The 21,391-nt window shown below is 47.6% G+C and overlaps 3 protein-coding genes across 6 annotated transcripts in view; all 3 read right to left on the bottom strand.

Moving 5' to 3' along the window:
• RFFL (ring finger and FYVE like domain containing E3 ubiquitin protein ligase) overlaps positions 1-10,783 on the bottom strand; it is a 31,381-nt gene extending 20,598 nt beyond the window's left edge. For 2 of the 3 annotated variants that reach the window (XM_059486936.1, XM_059486930.1), the window contains exons 1-2: positions 10,688-10,783; positions 6,950-7,033 (exon numbers count right to left, since the gene is read on the bottom strand). The gene's annotated coding sequence lies outside the window, so the exon portion shown is untranslated. Of the gene's footprint in view, positions 1-6,949; positions 7,034-8,149; positions 8,282-10,687 lie in introns of those variants that run through there. The other variant, XM_059486934.1, reaches the window with a different exon arrangement.
• Positions 1-21,391, bottom strand: part of TAF15 (TATA-box binding protein associated factor 15) — a 504,826-nt gene that overhangs the window by 313,730 nt on the left and 169,705 nt on the right. The window lies entirely within an intron of this gene.
• Positions 13,826-20,490, bottom strand: RAD51D (RAD51 paralog D). 2 transcript variants are annotated; one of them, XM_059487020.1, is made up of 11 exons: positions 20,471-20,490; positions 19,817-19,930; positions 19,090-19,151; positions 18,822-18,940; positions 18,521-18,602; positions 18,291-18,425; positions 17,660-17,755; positions 17,386-17,476; positions 16,579-16,649; positions 15,778-15,945; positions 13,826-14,277 (listed from the first exon to the last, which is right to left on the bottom strand). In XM_059487020.1, the coding sequence occupies exons 2-11, from the start codon at positions 19,896-19,898 to the stop codon at positions 14,194-14,196; spliced, it is 990 nt and encodes a 329-aa protein (XP_059343003.1). In that variant the 5' UTR covers positions 19,899-19,930; positions 20,471-20,490; the 3' UTR covers positions 13,826-14,193. The 2 variants fall into 2 exon arrangements, with proteins under 2 accessions (XP_059343003.1, XP_059343002.1); XM_059487019.1 differs by lacking the exon at positions 20,471-20,490 and adding an exon at positions 20,258-20,281.

Below are 21,391 nucleotides of genomic sequence, written 5' to 3'. Positions count from 1 at the left end.
ACCAGCAAACTTCGAAATTTCACCCCTCCAAAATCAAAATATAGTGTCCAAACTCCTCACATGCCGAACCTACTCTTCTCCCCACCTTATTCCAGATTCCTAATTCAAATCTTTTGTACATTCTGGTAGAAAATGAACCAAAACCCCATGGAATTTATACAAGTGGAAAAGTGTACGTGCAGTAGGAGTGGATGCACCACAGCTCTGTGCAGACTGGCAGGCAACCTCTAACCTATTTAACTGGAGCCTGAAAAAAGATAATTTTTATTTGGCTGGACTGAAACAGATCTGGATGTATATAACTGAGGCACATCATAACAAGTACAAACACTGCAGACTCATTTCATAGCTATGCCTATTCCAAATTAATCTGAATTCAAATCCAAACTAGGTGCTGAAATAGAAGAAAATGCAGCTGCAGATCTTCTCCTCCAGCACACACGTACACAGAGCAGCTCACACGTCACATCTAACACACATTGTGGGAAGCTCTGCCCTCCCAGGCTGCAGAAATACTTAGAAATTAGTCAGCAGTTAAAAAAAGGTCCAGGATGTTGAGTACAAACCTGAGGACTGGTTTTGTTCCTGAGATAACAAAAGACAGCACAATAAAAAAGTGAGTTTGTTTATGGTTTAGTCACCTTATCCGTGGACAAGGGAAAACACCCCACTCTCATGTGAAGGAAGTTAACACAGGTGGAACTTTGAGAGGGACTTTGAAGTTGTACTCTTAAAGCATTTCCATAAATATTATTCCTGTGCCAATCTCCATTTAGCACGGAAGCATTTGAAATTCAGAATTGCTTGCATGCAGCCCAGAAGAAGAGCTTGAAAACTGAGGGGAAGTTCAAACCTCAGCACCCAGTGTGTGCCAGCAGGACAAACATGAACTCTCTACAGCATTCATGGGACAGATGCTGTGGAAAAGTCCATTTCCAGCCATCTGCAGGGTTTGTTTCTAGGGCTGGAAGGTTCTACATGGGTTCCTTCACCACCATCCTTGTTTGACGGCTGTGCATCTCTCCCTCCAGCCTCAATCTCTGCAGAACATTAAGGACTGAGAAATGCAAAACAAAGCAGCCTGAAATCTGGCCTTTATTCAAACAGAAACATGAACAAACCCAACAGCCATCTGGTCCCATGGTTGCTGAGTTGAGGGGGCACATCCTGAGGAGATTCTGCAAGAGCTCACAAACCATTCAGTAAATATTTGTCTCTGGGAACTGAAGCCATGATCCAAAAAAAGGCAGTTCTCCTTTATTGCCACATCTTTATGCATCAGTTATGGCAGAACATTTAAGTTATTTAATCCTTTTTTAAGCCTTTTAATCAGCTGTGTGCAGCACCAAGAGAGGCAGGAGGGGCATCCTGGGATGGCAGAGCTCACCCAAACCCACCCAACTCATGGGGTCAAACAGAAAGTGCTTGTTGGTTTCTCGGCTGTTCAGGTGGCCTGGAAAGGCCCAGGGATGGCCTTGAAGAGCCGACGCTTCAAAGGACGAGAAGAGACTTCTGATCTTTTCTCGGTCTCGGTGTTTATTAATTGTTTATCTAAAAGATTTTCTTTCAGCCCGACAGAGGTCTGCACAGCAGCCAGCCATGAGCACACTGCGAGCCCCCGGGGCGGTCACTTATCTTTATACCCGAAGTTACGTGTACAATATTTATCATTTTTCCCCAATACCTTTTACCCTTATTAACCAATGCACTTCTAGTAATAACCAATCCCAAAGTGCCACCATCACCACAGAAGATGGAGGCCAAGAAGAAGAAGAAGAAGAACAGGACACGCCCCCAATTCCTCCATCTTACTTCTTTAGACCCCCCTGTACAGAAATCCTAAACCCTGTGTCTTACACTCTAATTAACTTATCCCTTCACCATTCACCCAGTGAATTCCTCCCATCCTCACACAGGTGTCGTCTCCTGTGCAGGATCAAAGTGCAGCCACCAGACACTTCTGGCAACATTCCAGGACTCCCGAGCCCCCCAAGGGTGGTCTCGGCCACTCTGCACCTCAGTCCTGAGGTGCTGAGATCCCACAAGTGCTGAACGTGGAACCCCAGTGGGACCCATCCCAGAGAATGGCATTTCACAGAAATCTGAGGGCACAGCAGGAAAGGAAAGCTCCAGCCTGCAATCTCCTGGATTCCCCACCTGTGGCACACAGGAGACATTTCCCATATATGGCCCAAGGCAGCAGGGTCACATTTCAGAGCAGGCTTCTGGCAAGGCCAGACATTCAGACATCGTGAGTCAGTGCTCCAGAGATTGCTGGAGTTTAGAAACCAATAAATCTACTCAGTTTTGGTTGGGCTTTTAAATTCACCTTCTATTGGGGGTTTTTCTTCAACCTTTGCAGCACACAGGCACCATCACATTTTCATTTTGCTTCTCTGTAACTGGCAGGAGCATTTCTTTCCATTCTGGGAGGTTTTTTTGCTTTGTAAAATGACAGACAAGATTTTCATATTAGACTAAATCCTGGGGCATGCAGAATAAAACCAGACCAACTATCATGGAGGATGGGAACATATTAAGTCCTTTCACACAGCCCTCTAACAACATAGAATACTTGTTTTTTAAATAAAACCTCAAAATATCTTCATTTCTGCCCTCAGATCCCAAACAAACAACAATTTATCTGACATTTCAGCACAGCCAGACAGGATTGCTGCCAGTAAGAAGTTCCTTATGACACAATCTTTTCCACCACTGACCTGATAACATCAGCATGACCTTTCTTCTCTTTTAAACTCTACTTTCCTCAGTTCAATAGTTCAGCAGAAACTGACCTATTTTTGATTACACAAACAAAATGAGATACCACACATTCCTATTTTTAAAAAAAAATTAAAATCCAAATTTCAGAAAATATTATTGGGTAGTTATTTTCAGATTAGTAATGAAATAAATAATGTGGGACAATTCAGGGTGAGGATTTTTAGTTTCAGTTTGCAGCTCTGTGAGTCTGAGCCACTTCAGTTCTCTGTGCTTGAGTTTTCCATAAGCAAAATACAGATAATAAATTCCCATCAGGGAATGGAATCAATATTTCATTTCTTTAAAGCAGTACTATATTCATAATGGAATTAAATACTTTCAGAGAACTGCAGAGCTCATAGAAGTGAGGTACTTAAGGGAAGAAATGTGAGTGAAAAACCTCCTTGCAATTCTGCAGAGCATCCTAACAATTTTACAACACAGAATATTAAAAAAAAAAAAAAAAAAAAAAAAAAAACAGGATAAAACAATATGATTTTGAGCCAAATTCATGTTTGACACAAGTGCAAAAGACAATGCAAGTCTTGTTCATTTCTTCTGGCTTTTTTTTTTTTTTGGTTGGTTGGTTGAACTCTTTCCCAGTTCACAATGAAAATTATGGCCAACATGCAGAATAAAGAAGCTTGGTTTTACTTAAAGGGGAATTTAAACTTAAAAATAAAAGTTTTACTGACAAATGTGGGCTTTTGAAACAACACTACAAAACAAAAAAAGACAAATATTCTTCAGAATTAAGATAAGGTGTGAAGGAGGCAGCATGCTGTCAAACTGCTGGCCAGGAAAACATCAAGGATTTTAAATCTCAAATCTTTTGTACATGTTGTAAAAAAAGCCTTTTCTTTAGAAGGTTTTGTCAATACATTTAGATTGTTTTGTCCAATATCAAGCATTAAGGCTGATTAAGTGGACAGTAACAGTTTATACAATTTCTTCACATTTTCCTTCTTTAGGGGAATTTTTAGGAAATACCACCATGAATTAGATTTAATGTCAAGCCTGCATCTCTTATTCCTGCCAGAGCACTGAAAGCTTTAGGTGATGTTATTAAGAGCCACATGCAGAAGTAAAAAAGCAAGCTCAGGCCTCCAGAACAATGTTTTACCAAGTGAGTGTGGCTTTGGGCAGAGCAGCACTGAGGGAGACAGGACTCATTCCAAGAATGATCATCTTACTTCCCTCAGACAAAGTGAAGCCTTTCATGGCCCAGCCTGGGCTCTGCCTACATTCTGCTGCATGAAAAGGCTTCGTTATTTGCAGTTGAACACATTGTTTGAAAACCTGATAGAAATGGCCTTTACCACAGCAAGAGCTGAACAAACTGAAATCATGCAATGCTAAGGGTTCCAAGGGATAAAAGTGGAAAAACTGCGTTAAATGTGTTGTGTGTTCTCTCTAAAACACACACAGCTGAAAGCCTGAAATAGGTTTTCACAGTTCAGAGATGGTATCAGGGTGATCAGATAAGGTTATTTGCAGATTTGAGGTGCCTCTGAAGGCAGATAAAAAGAAATGCTGCAAGGGTTTTGTTTCTAAGTGTGTTATTTTGCCATACACAAGCAGTCATTTGTAGGTGCTTTGAATTCCAGCTGCACACCTTGTAGGCATCCCACGTTACCCCTGAAGCCTGTCAGTGAGCTGAACAACATATTTCAGTTCTTTCCAGGAATTCCTTCACTCAGAATGAATTCCTGAGGTATTTCCATTGCAAAAATCTGTCTGTGATCTGTATTCAGGTCAAAGGAGCAAGTAAAAAATAGTATAAATAACAGCAGGAATAGAAAAGCAGTTTGCCAAAAAGGACACTGATGGTTTGGGCTTTATTTTTATTAAATTCATGTTTCTCTTCTGCATTAGAGACAAAATTTTGCTCCTCCTACCCCAGAGCCCTCTGCACAAGAAGATGCACAGTGAGAGATCAGGTCTGGCTGAGCTGACAAGGAATTCCATGATCCCCTGCCACAACTGATCAGCTTTTCCATCTCTGAGACACCAGGCATGGATTGTGCAATCTCAGCCTCTGCCTGACTGGCAGGAACCTGGCCCTGAGCTCCAAGAGCCTGGAACAGCCTCTACATAAAAACCAGCTGAGATTGCTGCTCTTTGCATTATACAGTCACAGGAGACTTGGAAATCTACATTTTACTTGGAATCTGAAAAATAAACAGTTTCCAAACTCTCCTGCAATGCTTGTGCAAGGGCCTCAGGACAGGCAGGGATCTGGCCAGCTGTGCCAGCAGCCACAGAAGCTGCATTTTAGAGCTCTCCCTTCTCTGGAACAATTGGAACTTTCTCCAGGCTGCAGTCTGCACACAGAGCTCAGTGTTTCCCTGCAAGCACACAACAGCTCCATTATTGTTTAACTACCAAAAACCAGCTCCAACAATCTATCAAGCTTGACATTCTATCCATCTCTGCTGCTAGACCAGACTGCTGGGCATATATATAGGAAGAGGTTCATGGATTCAGTAAGAAAAAAGTTATTTTGTTAATCTAAACAGAGATTTCCCTTCTTTTAACCATTTATTTGTCATTTTAAAAACCATTCAGGAACAGAGGCCTGTTTTTCTCCAGATTGTCTATAAAGAAATCTATTCCAGCAGATTAATAAAACTCCTTTTTAAGATACATATAAAACAAATCCAAAGGCAATCCCACAGAGGAGGAGTTGCTCACTGCCTCAGAGCTGCAGCACCAGTTGTGGTCCCAGCCTGGCCATGATTATTTTATATTATAAATATATTATTTATTATAGGCATATATATGATATAATATTATATATATATATATATATATATATATATATATATATATATATATATATATATATATATATATATATAATATTACATATATTATATAATATATATTATATATTACATAATATACATTATATACAATATATATTATATATTATATAATACATATTATATATTATATAATACATATTATATATTATATATAAAATATATAATACATATTATATATTTTATATATATTATATATATATTATATAATATATTTTATATTTATTATATTGGGGGTTTTTGTGGTTTTTTTTTTTTTGTTGGTTTTGTTTTTTATTATACACCAGCAGAGCATGAAGCTGCTGCTTATGCCCCTCCATGCCCAGGGACAGCAGAGCTGGGCAGCTTTCCAAGTAGAAAAGCAGCTTTCCATGGCCCAGGCAAAGTCCTGGGAGGCACCAACACTTCCATGGAAGCCAAGCTATTAATGCATGATGCAACCACATGGAGGATGGCCTCAAACACAGGAATTGCTCCTCTCAGTGATGCCAGCAAGCCAAGTCTCTGGGGGAAGGACATCTGGCAGCCATTTTGCTCTGAGCAAGGTATTTTGACATCAACAAAAAGTCTGGAATTCTGTGGGATGCAGTTCCTGACTCATTTGGGCAAAAGCCAAAGCTATAAAAACTCAAGTGGTGTGGATTCAGTGATGCCACTTTTGACGCTGCAATTTGAAGTCACCCATGTGTATATCTAGAATATATCATGCCCAAAGGAACCATCCTTCTTGCAGCAGAGGTTACCACGCAACAAGCTGCTCCCAAAAGAGAGTATTTTAAATTTAAATTACATTTAATGAGTTTCAAATCTCATTTAACATCAGGCTAAGCTAAAAGATTCAAAGCATATGCTCCTTAAGTATATCCTTATAAGCACATCTCACAACCTTCTGAATATAAATAAAAAGGTGGCAGCATTAAAAAAAGCTGATGTTTAATGAATATTTTAATCTCCACCAAAATAAAATGTGGACATTCCTATTCTAAGACTATTTGGCAGAGGAGCCCAAGGGCATTAGAGAAAGAAGCCTGGTTAATATTGTTGAGTAAACTGAAAACCTCAAGACCAATTAAAGTGAAGAAGTTGTAGATTTTACAGGCACTGAGAAGAATTAACAGCATCTCAGAACAACAATTCTTTCTAAAGAAAGTCCCTCATGGGAGCAGAAATGGAACAAGCCAAAAAGGCCTTTCAGAGGTTAGAATGAGCCATCTCACTTCTGAGGAAACCAGCTGAGAAAGAAGGAAAAACCTAATACAAAACCTGAATTCTTGGATTTGACTGTCATACTCTTGGTTTCTTAAAGAAGAGGGTAATTTTTCAACCTTGAACACCAAATAATCAACTTTAGAGGCACCTACCAGCAGGGGCTTAGAAACCTTTGCATGCAGGTGAGTCCTGGTCCTGACATCAGCCCAGCAGTGACACGATTGGATTGTCCCCACCTGTGAAACAGAGATTGCACTCACTCGCTGACCCCTGCTCAGGGAAGTTCACATTCCCAACCCTGGGTTTGGCAAGGACAGTTCCTGGGAAGGGGAGGGAAGCAGGATGTGAAACCACAGAGGGATTGTCAGGGATAATGACTGGAATCACTCTGGGGAGCAGGAGCCAGGCCGGGGTTCCACAGTGGGCATCAGGGCAGGGCTGGGGGAAATCTGCACCAGGTGAATCCACGGGAGTGCAGAGCACAAGGCACAGGCAGGGAACAGCAGCAACACAGACCTCAGCAGGGCTCTGGCTGCACCACTCCAGCATCATCCAGGGACAGCTGGGCACGGCTGCAGTCAGAGCTGGGACTGGAGAGAAGAACCAATTCCTCTGAAGTGCCCAAGGTCCCCTCTCCCTGCCCAGCTGTGCCCAAAAAAGGCCCACATGCACACAGTTCTCTGCAGCTCTCATTATCCTGCTGCCCACAGCGTGTTTCATTAAGCACAAGCATTTGGTTCAATGCATTTTGATTTCTTATCTTCAGATCAGGACTGGTCAGAAAGTCTGGAGAAGAGATGGAGCCAGGGGATCTTTAATTAGGTGATCCTTAAGGTCCTCCCAAACCAATCCACTCTGTGATTCCATATCCTCTGAAAACCCACTAGAAGGGACAGCAAAGCAGCCTAACCCTAATTAAACACCATTTTTCTTACAGTGACACCAACACAGCCCAGGTGATGAAGAGAGCATTTTACCAGGCAGACCTGAGGACACAAACTGCAGGGCTGGCTCACACACAGCCTGCCCAGCTCCCTGCCCCTCTGAGCAGACACCCCATGGAAATCTGCTCCCACCCCTCCAGGCAAAAACTGGTTCAAAGTCCAAGCTGCAGGTTTAATAACAGCACTGGCAGCTCAGCTCAGCTCTGCTGCAGCCTAATTGAAGAGTTTACAATCTCTGTTGTTGCTAACAACAAACTGTGGTGCAAAGTTGCACAAGAAGTGAAAATTACAGCATTTAACAAACAAACAAAACAACACAAACCCACGCTAAAGTAAACAGCAGTAAACAGAAAACTGAAGATGTGAAGAAGACAGATTCAGTCACAAACTCAACTAGTGACCACTAACCTCCCAAAAAGTCACATTTTTGATTCCTTTGTGCTCTCAGTGCAGAGCAGGGCATTCAGCTCTCATTTCAGGAGCCAAATCACATGGTACCTGCCAGTGAGAAAGGCTGAGCCTCACTGCAAGCCATCCTACTTTTTCTACCCTACAATTAAACACAGCACTGAGGTGATGACTCCAAAACTATCCCAAATTCAGCAAAAACCTGAGCAATTAAGCATTAACCCATGAGCACCACTGTCAGGGCAATCAGCCTTTAATTAAAAGCTCAGTGGCTGCAGCTGAGTGGATGTGCAGGCACAGAGTGCTGAGCTGGGTAAGCCTGCTCCAGGATTCCCAGCCCCAAATGGGAAACACAACAGCCAGAGGTGATTGTGTTGGTTCATTAGACCCAGTTGTGCCACCAAAACCAACGGTGATTACAGAGAAGGACTGTAAGATCCCCCTCTCCATCACTGTGGGCACAAAGGAGTTAAGGAAATTCAGTATTTGATGGGTGGAGGTAGGTTAACCAAGGATCTGGAATTGTAGGAAACATTTAAAGCTCATCACAGCTTTCTGCTCCATTTTTCAATTCTGGAAAAATGAGGGGACAGTGGGAAAACAAAGGATTAAGACTCTTTTTTGTTTATGCAATCATGTACATGCCTTAATGATCATCTATCTTAAAATCTGAGCTTGGAAGTGTTGAAATACAACCTAACAGAGTGTAAACACAATAAAATACCAACTTAAAATGCACCAACTGAAAATGCACCCATCACCTCTTATCCTAATCATATGGAGAGCTAAAAAGGTCATTGAAAATCCACCAAGCTCTTCCCCAGCTCCACAGTGAGGTCAGAAAGGACAGGAAAGTGCCCCAGGTCCTTGCACTGCTGTGGAGCACAAAAGAGTTAAGGAAATTCAGTATTTGATGGGTGGAGGTAGGTTAACCAAGGATCTGGAATTGTAGGAAACATTTAAAGCTCATCACAGCTTTCTGTTCCATTCCTCAGCTCTGGAAAAATGAGGGGACAGTGGGAAAACAAAGGATTAAAACTATTTTTGTTTATGCAATCATGTGCATGCTTTACTGATCATCTGTCTCAAAATCTGAGCTTGGAAGTGTTGAAATACAACCCACCAGAGCGTAAACACAATAAAATACCAACTTAAAAGGCACCCATCATCTCCCATCCTAATAAAACGGAGAGCTAAAAAAGGTCCTTGAAGATTCACCAAGCTCTTCACCAGCTCCACAGTGAGGTCAGAAAGGACAGGAAAGTGCCCCAGGTCCCTGCACTGCTGTGGAGCAACTCCCCAAACCAAGATCTGAGCCTGCATCCTGTGCTCCCCACAGCAGACAGGCTGTGTGTCAGAGAGGAGGAAGCGAGCTCAACTGAAACACACAAATAAACCCCTTCTGCCTCAGCCAATTAAACATTACCCTGAGCACAGCTTAATGCAAGCAGGAGAAAATTAAACCCTTCCTATCTACCTGTAATGCTGTGCCTGGCTGAGCACGCCCAGCTGTCCTTGCAGGGCTGGAAAACACCTGAGTTTTTTCTGCTTCTTTATCACAGGGTCAAACACTGAGCCTTGTCCATCCTCAGCCTTTTCACCGGAGGAGACCCAGGCAGGGCTTTGCTCTCGCTGCAGAGCTGACATTTATTAACCTGCAGACATCAAAATACTGCTGAGAAACCCGAGGATGAGTCAATATTTCCCCCACAGGAAACACCTTGACCTGCTTACAGGAACAAACTGCTCAGAAGGACACTCGAGGACTTTTATTTTCTCAACAACTTTTGCTTTCTGCAGCAAAGGACGGACTTGCTCAGCTTTCACTTTGCAGCACGCCCCCAGTTTTGAGCAGAGAAGGAAATTATTTGGGTCCTTAACACCAAATTACACTTTGGGCATGCTAAAATGCAGAGAGACAATAATTTAAGCAGAGAGCTCTAGAGAAGGCTGGTGCTTATCCAGAATTCCTCAGCTCTCATAGCAATTTGAGCAGAATAACCTCCTAAACCCCAGAGAGGCCCTTTGGGAGCAGAACTCAGGAAGGGAAGAGTTACTCATCACCACCCTTAAACATGAAAAAAGAGGCTGCACCAGAGTCCCCCTCATTAGGGAAACACTGTGAGGGAACCCATCACCCCAAAACAAACCCAGGTGCTGCAGCAGCCCCCTTCCCCCGTTCCCCTACACTCACCAACAATCCAGGGCCATTACAGCTCCTAAATAACCCTCAGTGACATCTCATGGACCCCACATTTACCTGCCCCCCTTCCCCTACCCCATCCACCCTTCTCTACCCTGGCAGCCCCATTGCCCCACACCCTAAAACCCTCACACACACCCCCAACTCCAGCAGCGTCCTCACTGCCCCACACCCCAAAACCTTCAAACACTGCCCCCAAACCTGCCAGCCCCCTCTGCACCCCAGAGCTCCACACACACACCCCGAACCTGCCCGCTCCCCCCCACACGCTGTCAGCCCCGCACTCCCCTCACACCTGCAGCCCCCCGAGCCCAGCAGCGCCGCAGCCGCCTCACCTCGCCCCTGAGGCGCCGCGTCCCGGGTGGCGGCGGGGCCGGCGGGCCTGGAGCGGGCGGTCCCGTCCCGGTGCCTGCGCTCGGCGGCGGCGGCGCTATGGCAACTGCCCGCGGGGCACGGAGCGGCCCCAGGGCAGCCGGGCGGGGCAGCGGCGCCCCCTGGCGGCCGGGAGGACTCCGCGGTGCGGGAACCGCGGGTTCGAGACCCGCCGCGGGCAGGTGGGAGGGGGAAGAAGAAGAAAGAAGGAAGAAGAAGGAAATAGAAGAAGAAAGAAGAAGAAGAAGGGAGAAAAGAAGAAGGAGAAAGGAGAAGGAAGAAAAGAAAGAAGAAAAAGGAGAAGGAAGAAAAGAAAGAAGAAAAAGGAGAAGGAAGAAAAGAAAGAAGAAGGAAAAAGGAGAAGGAAGAAAAGAAAGAAGAAGGAAAAAGGGGAAGGAAGAAAAGAAAGAAGAAAAAGGAGAAGGAAGAAAAGAAAGAAGAAAAAGGAGAAGGAAGAAAAGAAAGAAGAAAAAGGAGAAGGAAGAAAAGAAAGAAGAAAAAGGAGAAGGAAGAAAAGAAAGAAGAAGGAAAAAGGAGAAGGAAGAAAAGAAAGAAGAAGGAAAAAGGAGAAGGAAGAAAAGAAAGAAGAAGGAAAAAGGAGAAGGAAGAAAAGAAAGAAGAAGGAAAAAGGAGAAGGAAGAAAAGAAAGAAGAAGGAAAAAGGAGAAGGAAGAAAAGAAAGAAGAAGGAAAAAGGAGAAGGAAGAAAAGAAAGAAGAAGGAAAAAGGAGAAGGAAGAAAAGAAAGAAGAAGGAAAAAGGGGAAGGAAGAAAAGAAAGAAGAAGGAGAAAGGAGAAGGAAGAAAAGAAAGAAGGAGAAAGGATAAAGGAGAAAGGAGAAGGAAGAAAAGGAAGAAGAAAGAAGTACAATAAGAAGAAAGAAGTACAAGAAGAAGAAGAAGAAGAAAGAAGAAAAAAGAAAAAGAAGAAGGAAGAAAGAAGGGACACTGCGGGGTTCCTGTGCGCTGGGGGAGTCCCTTGGGTGCACACGGGAAGGGAGAATACACTGAGAGATCACAGAATCAATCGGCACGGAAAACATCTCATAATCACCTTTTCTTCCTCCTAATGTCCAACCTGAACCTCCCTTGGCACAGCTTGAGACTCCTGTCCTCTTACACTGAGATACAGACTCACAGAGACATGGACACACAGCCCATACATACACACACACACACATGCACACAATCCATGTAAAACCACATTTATATGTGTATTTTATATACAAATATATATATATATATATATATATATATATATATATATATATGTTTTTATGTGTGTATTTTATGTACAAATATATATATATATGTATAAAAATATGTACATAAGGATAAATAAGCCCTTAGTTCCAAAAGGCATCCCTGCTGCCCAGAGTGAGAGGTGCCCTGCCTGCCCTGGGATGGGATTCCCTGCCCTGCTCCAAGCCTTTCCAGAGGTTTTCCAGCTGTTTTGGGCATTGGGAAGAAGCAGGGAAAAAGAACATCCTGATCTCTCCATTACAGAGCTGCAGGAGGGCCTGTCTGAGCATGGAGGGGAAAGGCTGAAGGAGGATATTTTGGTCAGAAACTCCTTCAAGCCTGATTTTACTATGCAAATTTAGGGCAAATCAGCTTGAGCAGGAAGTCAGGTTTTTCCAGATGGGGAAAGAGATTCTCAGAATTCTCCTGCTGTCCCCACACTGTGAAACAGCCAGCAGCACAGTGACAGAAATTCAGCACACCCCTGTGACCTCAGAGCACACCTGGGAGCAGAAAAGCTCCCACACAAAACCCAGCCAGGCCCCAAATGTTTCCCAAAAGGGAAAAAAAACTCCCACAGCTGCAATTAGCTGGATGCCAAGGAGAGAAAATCAGGATTATGGCAATGGAAGCTGGGGTGGGCAGCTCTGAGGGAGCCCAGAGCTCACCCCATCACCTGTCCTGCCACAGTGGCACTGTCCCTGTTGGGTCACCTCCCTGTGGCTCCCTGGTGACTGAGGGCAAGGCTGGAATCCCTCCTGGATCTCTCAGGGGTCACAGGGAGGATGCACACGTGGTTGGTCTCACGCTGTCTCTAACGAGGGTTCAGAGCATTTTGTTCCTCTTCTCATCCTGCTGGTGAGGGGAAGGAAACATCTGGAAAGCCCTCTTGGTTCAAATATAACCCCAGAGGTTTCTATTTGGCTCTTCCCTGCCCCACAAGAGCTTTGCTTCCCCTGCAGAACCTGAGGCAGAGAGGTAAATTAGGAATTAAAATGTGTGTGCACCACCCCTTCATCCACAGCTCCAAAACAGGAGCTGGCAAGGAATTAACTCACAAGAAATTAGCTAATAAGGTAAATTTCTGCTTTTAAATTCCAGCCACGTCAGCACAGTCTCCAGCAGACAGGAAAATCATCCTCTTCCTCCTCACCCCAACCACCAGGCTGCAATCCCCACAGCCAAACCTCCCCTCCTGAGCCTGGAGAGCCCAGAAATGCAAATAAATACACAATTTTAAAAGTTTTCAGTAAGAAATATGTATTTAATGTGCCAAGCACAGCCTTAGAGGGCTCCAGCAGCTGTGCTGCTGTGTGATTAGTTTAATGAGCATGGCCTAATTAACCCCAGCCCCCAAATTCTCCATCAGCTGCCTCGAAGTGCAAACCATGGCTCAGCTCACCTGCCAAGGAGTCTCTTAAACTGAGGGCATCTGAGACATCTGGGATCAAGAGGAAACTCCACATCCAAGCCTCCCCTCTCCTCAGGAAAGGTTGCCAAGAGCACACAAGAGCAGCTGGGAAGCACTGGAGCAGGGCAAGATTATTTTAAACATCACCACATGCAATTGAGTAGGTCCTTGAGCATCCAGCTGGTGCCAGCCAGGACCCATCTGCCTGAGCTGAGCCAGATCAGAGCCTCCATCAGTTATCAGCAAGCCTTTGCACAGCCCAGCTGTGCCCCACAAACACCAGCAGGTCCCCACAGGGTTCCTCTGGGGAGAAGGGAAGATCAAGCATCTCATTAAGTCCCTGCTCATCAGCAGCCCAGGCCTGCTCAACATTTTAATTAAGCTCAGAGCAGCTGTCATTAACTGAATTCCAGCTCTCAACAACCACAGCAATGTGCAACAGCTTTTTTTTTTGTCTTTTATTTCTGAACCAAGCCCACTGTGGGCCCAAGGATGATCAGAACTCCTGAGGGCAGGGAGCCAGGGGGGAATTAAACCAGGACAGGGAGTTGTGGGGCTGGGCAGGGACAAGCAGATCCCCAACACCACCTGAGCACTCTGGGGGTGAAGACAAGCCTGCAGCAGAGCACAGGACCTGCCCTGACTGTCCAGGTCTCCAGGAACCCCACATTTCATTTTTCCACAGGGCAGAAGAACAAGAGATTTTTCTTGTTGGTCCTTCCCAGGGCTGCAGGACTCTCAGCCAGCTTGTAAAACCTTCAGTGCTTGCCTGCTTTGGTGCAGCTCTCTTGAACCTTGTGGCATTTGCTGTTCCAGCCCATCAGAGCCCCTCTGTGGGTGTCACCAGGCTCGGGTCCAACACGTCCCCATTCCCAATGTCCAGCTCCACCTGGATCCCTGTTGGCTGCAAGGAGGAGCAGAGCAAAGCTCATCCTCACACTGCTGCACTCCACATCACTCCATCTCCTGCCTCAGAGCCAAAAGTCCCCTAAGTTAACCCCCCCTGAGGATTGCCAGCTGCTGGTGCCCCTGTTTTAACTGGGTCTGCTGAATGCACAGATGCAAACAGACAATGCAATTTAGCAAAGAAAGGACATCTTGCTCTGAGACATCCCCAGACACACCAGCATTCAGCACACCCAGGATGCATCTCACAGCCTAGCACACCACCAAACCCAAATCAGTTTGGATCAAGCAGCAGAGCAGGCTCAGAGCCAGGAGGCTCAGGCAGTGCTGAGGTAGGAATGTGCCCTCTGTTGATGGAGTGACCAAATTATCCTTTGTCTCCTTAAAAAGGGAAAAAGCCCAGAAGTTTCTGTCCTCAATTAGGTAAAAAGGCACCTCATAGGATCTTGGGGACTTCACCTCAAACTTAAGGATAGCCAATTGGACAAGAGCCAAAAAATCCCACCTAAACAATTTACTAGAAAAAGAAGAGAACAAAAGGAATTTTTGTGAGGTGTTTCACCAGGAGCAAGAACCTCTTGCCCCTGGCTCGGTTTTTCTCTGTAAAGAGCTTTGTTATTTTGCCTTTTAATAAAACTTTTCTGTTTCCAGCACAGTCACAGAAGCCATCCTCCTGATTTTATGCCATCTGAGGTGGCTGAGCTGTCTCAGGTGTGACACAGATCTCCAAGAGCTCATAAGACCTGGCTCAAGGAGACCTCTGTATCGTGCTGCCTGTGCACAGGCAGGCCTCAAGCTGAAGTCACCTCTGAAGGTGTCAGAGCCATGTCCACAGGACCCTCACTGCCCACACACCAGCAGGAGAGTGAAACCAACACCAGCAACACAGAGACCTGGATTGGAAGTGGTGCCATGTGCCATCCACATTCTCTGAAAAAATCCCTTCACCCAGGGTTTTTCTCCTGGGAAGCTGAGAAGCCTCAGAGAAAAGGAAAACAATTCTTGTCTCATTTGCTTCTCCTGTGCTGTGCTCATGTGGAATGTGTTTGGAGATTGTTTACCCACAGGTGATTGTTCCTTTGGATTCTGCTGGGAGTTGTTTTCACTCTTTGGGCCAAGGTGTGTCTGGATTCATGGATGGATGGATGGATGGATGGATGGATGGATGGATGGATGGATGGATGGATGGATAGATGGATGGATTGATTCATGGATGGATTCATGGATTTATGGATTCATGGATGGATTCATGGAATGGATGGATGGATTCATGGATGGATTCATGGATTTATGGATTCATGGATGGATTCATGGATTTATGGATTCATGGATTTATGGATTCATGGATGGATGGATAGATGGATGGATTCATGGATTTATGGATTCATGGATGGATGGATAGATGGATGGATGGATTCATGGATTTATGGATTCATGGATGGATTCATAGATGGATTCATGTATTCATGGATGGATTCATGGATGGATGCAGCCTCACCTGCCGGGGTGACTTTGCCAGGGAAGCTGCCCGCTGTGTGCTGGATCTCTCCCAGGGCCCCTCTCTGCTCTCCAGCAGCACCCGGGTGCTGGGCACGAAACTCCAGGAGCGGCCAAGGGCTGGCTTCAGTGGGCCACTGCTGCTGTCCCTTGTCACCTGGTTGGTCACCTGCAGCACAAACATGTAGGAAAGACATTTTTGTGCTGTTTAGTGAGCCAGTGAAGGCTTCCTGAGGATAAGGAAAGCCTCATTTCTCTCTCAAGGAAGGTACCAAGGCTATCACCATGACAAGAAGAAAGAGTGCCAGGCTCAGCTGACCACCCACCATCTTCTGGTGTGGTCTTCCCTGCTCAGACACATCAACTGTGGTCCCACCACCTGTCTGGTGCATTGGCCAAGAGCTGGGCAAGGCTAGAGCAGGGCCCTTGGCAGCTCCTGTGGGATGATGCAATGCCCTGCAGCTCCTGCAAGGTGACCAAGAGGTTACCCAGGAAGCTGGCCAGCCCCTTAAATGAATGGTGCTGTATCAAAAATAAACACAACCAGCCTTTCAACCTGCCTGGACTTAACTCTGCCTGGCTCAACCCAGGGAATGGCTGAGGACAGCAAGAGCAGGAGGCAGCAGGTCAGCCCAGGTCCTGCCTCATGCTTGGAACAAGAGATCTGCAGGCAGCAGTGATGTCAGGCAGCAGTGCACTGGGGGGTTCAGGTCTTTGGTTTCCTCTCCCACAGGCTCCAGAGCCTCCCCATGGCTCCTCTCCACACACCAGCACAGGAAGGACAAAGCACAGCAACACTCACCACAACAGCAAGGCTGAACTCCCTGGCCAGGATCTTCAGCTCCCTGGAGAGCTGCATCATGAGGGCCAGACCTGGAGCAGGACAAAGCATCTGGCTGTCAGGGATCAGCCCCCAAAGGGCACCCTGAAGCAGCTGACATCTGGATTTGCATCAGCACTGGATTCAGGGCCAGCACTTGTGTTCATGGACACCTTCACTGGACCATTCCCCATCCTTTCCTATCTTAGAAGGTCAAAAATCTTACAAAAGCACCAGGAGCTCCAGACAAAGCAGGCCAGGTTGATTTAGCAGGCACAGGACCCATCCCCCCAGCTCACAGCTGCATTTTCCTACAGCCCACAGCTGTTGAGGGGACCTCCTGTGACAGCACTGGCTGCCACCCGGCTGTGCAAGACCCTCTGGGAGGTGTTTGAGAGGGCTCCTTGGCATTTATGGTCCTTTCTGGGAGAAAGAGCCTCAGAGGAGCTCTGCAAACTGTGCCATGATGTACTTCTGACACTGTAAGAAAAGTTTTCATTTATGGGCAGAGAGTTCAGTGCCTCCCCTGGATGGGTTTCAGACCACTGCCATGGGTGTTCACAGGCAGCTGGAGTGTTTGCTGCTAACACTGCTAACACTCCCCTTTTATCCAATCCCAAGGGAAAAACTGGGAGCAGTCACATCCAGATCTGTGCTGCCCCAGCCCCATTCCAAGCACAGCTCACCCAGTGCCCCAGCTCATCCAGCAGAGGGTAAATCACAGTCACATCCAGATCTGTGCTGCCCCAGCCCCATTCCAACCACAGCCCACCCAGTGCCCCAGCTCACCCTCTGACTGCCTGCCACCCAGCAGAGGGTAAATCACAGCCGACACCGAGTCCAGCACCACCACCTTGAGAGGTCCCACGGAGCTCAGCACCTGCAAGGAGGCACCAGGTGCAAGGTGGAGTCACAAATCCAGCAGTCCTGGAGGCTGTGAGCTGCACAGAGGATCCAACAACCCCAGGATGAGGCAGTCTGGAATCTCCTGTCAGGCACACAAGCCCTGCTGCCCTCCCTGCAGCTCTGGGGAGGGGACAGGGGCCCCAAGGCTCGCTCCTACCTGCTGGGAGAGGTGATCCCTCAGCTCCTGCAAGGCTCTCAGCACCTCGTAGATATTGAACACACGTTGTACCTGCACCCGCTGCAGAGCCTCCAGCTGCAGCACAAAAACAGCCTCAGTTTGCCAGGATTTGTCCTATTCCTCCTGGCCCAGGATTTATCCTATTCCTCCTGCCCCAGGATTTGTCCTGCTCCTCCTGCCTCAGGATTTGTCATATTCCTGCTGCCCCAGGATTTATCCCATTCCTCCTGCCCCAGGATTTGTCCTATTCCTCCTTTCCCAGCTCTCTGCACTCACACCATGCCACAGACCCTTATTCTTCCACATTTGCCTCCACCCCATTAACACCACTGCCTCCATTGCACTGATGGAAAAGCAACATGGACTGAGCTCAGGGAGCAAAGTCCTGCAAGTCCTGCAAGTCCCTCCCTTCTCCAAAAAAAAAACAAAAACAAAGAGCAGAGTCTGTCATGAGCATGGCACCCACCAGACCATGGAAGGAAACGTGGGGACTCAAGAAAGCCCATGAGGACAAAGGCAGAGAAAGACAAACCATCTCTGGGGTTTCTGGTAGGCAAATGAATAAAACGAGTTTCAGAGCAAGCAGAGGGACCAGATCCAGGGAACTTGCCTGCTCTTCCTCATCCTCTGTCTGGGCTTGGAGCATCTGGTAGAGACGGGAAGCAGTGAAACCTCCCGTGGAGTCGAGAAACAGAACGTGCTGCTTGAGCCCCAGGGACACACTGGCTGCAATGCCCAGGCACACCTGGGGCACAGGGACAGGGTGTCAGCCAGCCCTCACATGTCTCTCTGTGGGACATCTTCACCCCATGTCCTCTCCCCTGTCCTCCACCCACTCACCTGTGTCTTCCCAGTGCCTGGTGCTCCCATGAGCTCCATCACTTCCCCTGTGTACAGCCCTGAGTCCAACAGCTGGTCCAGGCTGTGGGATAGACACAAGGAGGGATTACCAACACCCCTTCACCCAGAATGGCAGGGGCACCAGCAGGCAGCAGTCCCCAGATATTTGTGCTTAAAGTCCCCTTCCCAAATGCACACAAGCACATGGGGACGGTTTGGAGAATGAAATTCACAGCTTGTGCTGGCAACCACAGCCTTGTGCAGCAAAGCCAGCCCCAGGCAGAGCTGGTGAGGTGCCCACCTTGGGCTGCCAGTGGGCAGGATGGCAGTGGAGCTCTTGAGCTCCTCGTAGAGGTCAGCTCCGTTGGCAGGGAAGGCAGAGAACTGGGCCAGGAGCACACGTCTGACTGCGACCAGCGCCTGGGGGCAGAGGCACGTCTGGAAATGTGATCAACAGCCCAGCTGCTGCAGAAAGGCCCCAAAACCTTCCCAGGACCAAGCCCATCCTTGTCCAAACAGCTCTGAGCTCCCTGGTTAATGCACCAGGAGTTAGGAGGAGAACCTTCTACCTTGTAAGACAGGGAACACTTTTGGGCAACATCCTCCAGGTCTGACGACACAAAGTCCACCACTGCAAATAATACAAAGGAGACGAGAGGTTGGAAGGCAAACATGGTCAGACTGCAAACACCAGAAGACAACCAGCTTAGACAAAACCTGCACCAACAAGCAAAGTGGCTGTGCCCTCTGGGGAGCTGTGGGATTGTGCAGGGACAAGGCAGCTGATCCCAAAAAGCTGATCCTCTGTCAACGCTGTGAGTGGAGGAGTTTGTCCTCTGAGTTTCCCCATCACTCATCACAGAACAAATCGTTTCTTGCAAAACAGAGTAGGGAGAAAAGCTGGTAAAAATTTTCCCTGTTTTGCTCAAGAGCTGCCCACCGCCTTTTCCTTCCCTCTAAGGGCAGGAGGTGCCCAGGGTGCAGCATTCCAGGAAGCTGGGCGTTTTTCAGAGGGAAAACTGTACAAGCCTTCCTGAAATACCATAAAAATGCCAGAATTTATCAATTTTCAATAAGCCTCTGCAGGGATCTCTTACCACATCCTTACACTCTCCTGCTCCTTTGGAGAAGCCTTTACTCACAGTATCCACCCAGAAGGACCCAGAAGAAATCCAGTAAGGAGGACACAGAAGGATATTCCACCACCACCCTCCCCAGGATATGGGATGACACAGTTCTACCAAATTCACAGGGGATAATGTTCCCCAAGGCGAGCCCCCGATGCCACCCTGTTACCCGTCCTGATGCCATTGTCCCTGAGAAGCTGGATTATGTCCTCAGTGAGGCCAGGGCAGAGCCCGGCCCGCAGCACCACCATCTCCACGGGGAGGGAGGGAGAAGAGCAGAGACCTGCGGAGGAGATGGAGAGTGGAATTCATAGCATCATTAAGGCTGGAAAAGACATCCAAGATCATCAGTTCCAACCCTCAGCCCTGCACTGCCAGGTCCAACACTGAGCCACGGATGGCGCCTGCCCCCCAAGCCGGGGAGAAGCCACCCAAGTTGTGTTTGGGATGGGTGGGTAATTAATTCTTTGGGGACAAACAGCCCAAAATCCTGCACGGAGACATCTCTGCGCTGGGGATGGGGGAGCACAGAGCGGGGGGACTCCCTCCGGGGCCAAGGGGACCCTGCATCCCGAGCCACGTCCATCAGAGCCGCACAAGGGTCACCCACCGCCCGGGCTCCCCGCAGCCCTGCCCGCTCCCTTCCTGCTTCCTGCCGCCGGCGGAAGGGCCCGGGCCGCTGCTCTTCCCCGGCACGGCTGTCCCGTCCCGCTGGGGCTTCCCATCCCCGTTCCGGCTGTCCCGTCCCGCTCCGGTTCCCCTTCTCCGTCCCGGCTGCCCCATCCCCGGTCCGGCTGTCACATCCCCGTCCGGCTGTTCCAACCCGCTGAGATTTCCCTTCGCCATCCCGCTCCGGTTCCCTTCCCGTCCCGGCTGCCCCATCCCGGCTGTCCCATCCCATTCCGGTTCTCCATCCCTGTCCCGGCTGTCCCATCCCGCTCCGGTTCAGCAGAGCGCTGAGCTCCCTTCCCACCCAAACCATGCCGGATCTGTGACACTCCCAGGACTGGCTTTGTCCTGGCTCATCAGCCAGTGCTGCCCACTGGGAAATGAAAGCACACGAAAAGTTGGGAGCCTATAGGTGTTGGGAGCCGTGTGTCCCACCCTGGCTGCCTTGGAGGCTTGAATTTCTCCTGGGAAAGTTATTTTCGTTATTATTATGTTTTGCCTTCCAGCCGAAGGCCTGAAGAGGGCTCTCGGCACTCGCTGCTGAGCCTGCCCCACTCTCAGCTCTCAGCAGCAGCACCCAACAAACACTCTTTGATTTTGTGACTCAGTTTACCTGCGGTGCTGCCGCTTGTGACAGTGCCGCTTGTAACCCTGTACTCTGGCTGACGTGAGAAGCCCACGAGTACCGATACTCCAGCCAGCTGAGCCTTGCCCAGCACCTAAAGCCGTGTTGGAAAGAGTTTCTGGTGTGTTAATACAAACGAATGCTGGAAAAGCCACTTCACTGAGCCTGTCCAAGGCAGGGATGGCATCTTGCACTTTCCACAGCTATTGTCCTTGTACCTTGGAATTATTCTCCAACAGGTACAGATTGGGAGCTGCTCTTGATGGAGCTGCCTGCAGCTGTGGTGTTGATTTGCTGTGAAGGGATTCATTAATTTGGAATCACCTCTTGCCCAGAGGACCAGGCAGTGCTGCTGGTGGTGGGTGAATAAAACAGGAGCCCTGGACAGGGAAGTTCTGTGCTCATTCTTGCTGTGTAAGAGCCACAAGCCACAACACAGATCACACAATT

Source organism: Ammospiza nelsoni, chromosome 21 (genome assembly GCF_027579445.1).
Source record: "Ammospiza nelsoni isolate bAmmNel1 chromosome 21, bAmmNel1.pri, whole genome shotgun sequence".
In the NCBI taxonomy this organism is placed as follows: Eukaryota; Metazoa; Chordata; class Aves; order Passeriformes; family Passerellidae; genus Ammospiza; species Ammospiza nelsoni.
This window is presented reverse-complemented; position numbering and strand designations above follow the sequence as displayed.